The sequence below is a fragment of the Cariama cristata genome, unplaced genomic scaffold (genome assembly GCF_000690535.1).
Source record: "Cariama cristata isolate BGI_N322 unplaced genomic scaffold, ASM69053v1 scaffold31802, whole genome shotgun sequence".
NCBI lineage: Eukaryota > Metazoa > Chordata > Aves > Cariamiformes > Cariamidae > Cariama > Cariama cristata.
In genome coordinates this window covers 375-2,357 of record NW_009603767.1, presented here as the reverse complement: position 1 = coordinate 2,357, position 1,983 = coordinate 375, and the positions used below count along the sequence as shown (strand labels likewise).

The 1,983-nt window shown below is 51.2% G+C and overlaps 1 protein-coding gene across 1 annotated transcript; it reads right to left on the bottom strand.

The window, feature by feature from the left end:
• Positions 1 to 1,394: 1,394 nt before the first annotated feature.
• On the bottom strand, positions 1,395 to 1,781 carry TBX3 (T-box 3). The gene has a single exon (XM_009695333.1). It carries the CDS (start codon positions 1,779 to 1,781, stop codon positions 1,395 to 1,397), a length of 387 nt encoding a protein of 128 aa, XP_009693635.1.
• Positions 1,782 to 1,983: the final 202 nt, after the last annotated feature.

The following is a 1,983-nucleotide window of genomic DNA, read 5'->3' as shown; positions in this document are numbered from 1 at the left end:
AAAAAAAAAAAGCCAACCTAGAGCGAGGGCAGGGTGGCTGCCGTGGGTTTCCCTCCCGGGGAGAGCCGGGCTGTGCGCAGGGCTCCTGCAAACCCCGCTCCCCAGCCCAGCTCCCAACTGCAACAGGATACCACAAATTTGCTGTTTATTATATCGAGCGGTTGGCATTCGGCAATCTCAACTTAAAAGGAAACACATGACTTCGTAAGAGCGCTTAATACTCGTCGAGGTTTTCGCGCAAAAAAAAAAAAACAACCCAACTTTTGACCACAATTAACAGAGAAAACTTCGGGAAAGTAGTAAAACGGGAGAGGGGATTTTTTTCTCCCCCCTCCTTGCTGCTCTTACAGTTGTTTTGTTTTTTCCTGAGCCTGTAGCCTGCAACTGGTGCCCTGCAAGTAGGTGAAGCTCCAGCAAGGCAGCTGAAGGCCATCTAAGACGACTTTTCAGGAGTGGCTTCCTCGAGTAATTCTCCTGGCAAATTACACGCGAATTGTTTGGGAGGTTTCTAAGAGAGTCCCTTAGAAAAACACCCGGGTGCGAAGGGGCTTTGCTCCCTACGTGTCATCACAGCGATAGGTAGAGTTGGAAAAGAGCACAGATGTCAATGAGTAGCGAATATAAAGAGGGATTTCAAATGGGCAAACCTATAAAAAGCAGAAACGCCGAGCGTGGACGTGCCCTGTACGTTCATTCATTCCCAGGTGAAGGGCACATAAACACAGGGACAGGCAGCGCGGAGCTGCAAAACCTCCCCTGCCCCTACAGCAGCGGTTGCAGGACCGCTGGGTGATTTTGTCAGCTTTTTGTGCTTTTCCAGATAGAATTAGTCAGCACAAACGCACGCCTAGGTCCCAGCAGAGAGAGAGGCAGCTGATAAACCGAGCCTATCTGCCCTCCTGCAGCTCCTGCCTCGCCAGCAGCCATACGCCGCTCCAAAGATTATTTTTTTTTTTTCCCCTTTATTCCCCATTCTCTTTCTCAAGGAAGAAAAACTACGCGGAGCGAGGCTGAAATCAGGCCGGCTCCTTCTCCAACCCCAAATTATTTTCTTTCTGCTACCAGCCTTCTCCAGAAAGCATTAAGCCACTGAACCATGAAGGGACCCTCTCCCCCCCTGCGCAGGCTGAGCAGGGCCGGGTCGCGGTGGAGCTTTTCCCTGCAGCGTGGTGCCCGAGATGGGCTCGGGGCTTCAGCTGCCTAAAACTTTTCCATAATTCCAGGTGAAAGGAGTTTTACCGAGAAAGATGCCGGTGGAAGAGCCTTGCCCCGGAACAGCCCGGAGGGGTGCAGAGACTGAGAGGTGGGGGAGAAGAGGGGGGAAGGAAAAAAAACCCCAAAACAAAAAAAAAAAAAAAAAAAAGAAAAAAAAGGCACGAACCCCCGACCCAGACCTACCTTCCCGATTTGGTAATCACCATCTCCGTGCCTCTTTTATGGAATTGCTCCCAAAGCTCTTTGGCTTCCAGATGCACTTTCGGATCATCTTCCACCTCTTCTTCTGGCTCCAGAGTTTTTAAAGGCCTCAGATGAGCTGCTGCCTGGTGGCCCAGGGAAGAAAAGGGGATACCAGTCTCTGCAGCCCCCACTAACTGATCCATGATGGGCTTAGCCAGAGCCCCGGGAAGGGAGAGGGCGGCTGCCCCGTTGGGAGGCAAAGCCAGAGCCGGGAAGAAGGGAGGCTGATGTCCCAACACAGCGCTCATGGCAAAGTCCGGTGCCCGGTGAGGTAAAAAAGGATGATAAGCCATGCTTGTCCCAGGGATTACTGGATCTCTCATCGGTATATTCATCCACTCCACTCCTCGGTCTTCCTACTGCTGGAATAGTCCCGGAGTGGTTTCTAACAGCACATCATGAAGAAGAAAAATTAAGATAATAACAATAACAGCAATAAAGCACCAAAAAAGGGTGTGGGGGGAAACAAGCTCTAGACAGCACAGTACGTGGGGGAGAGGCACAACTTCTACAGCCTACAACTTC

Coding starts and splice junctions, on each gene's coding strand:
- TBX3 (XM_009695333.1), bottom strand. CDS start 1,781: ATGAGAGATCCAGTAATCCCTGGGACAAGCATGGCTTATCATCCTTTT.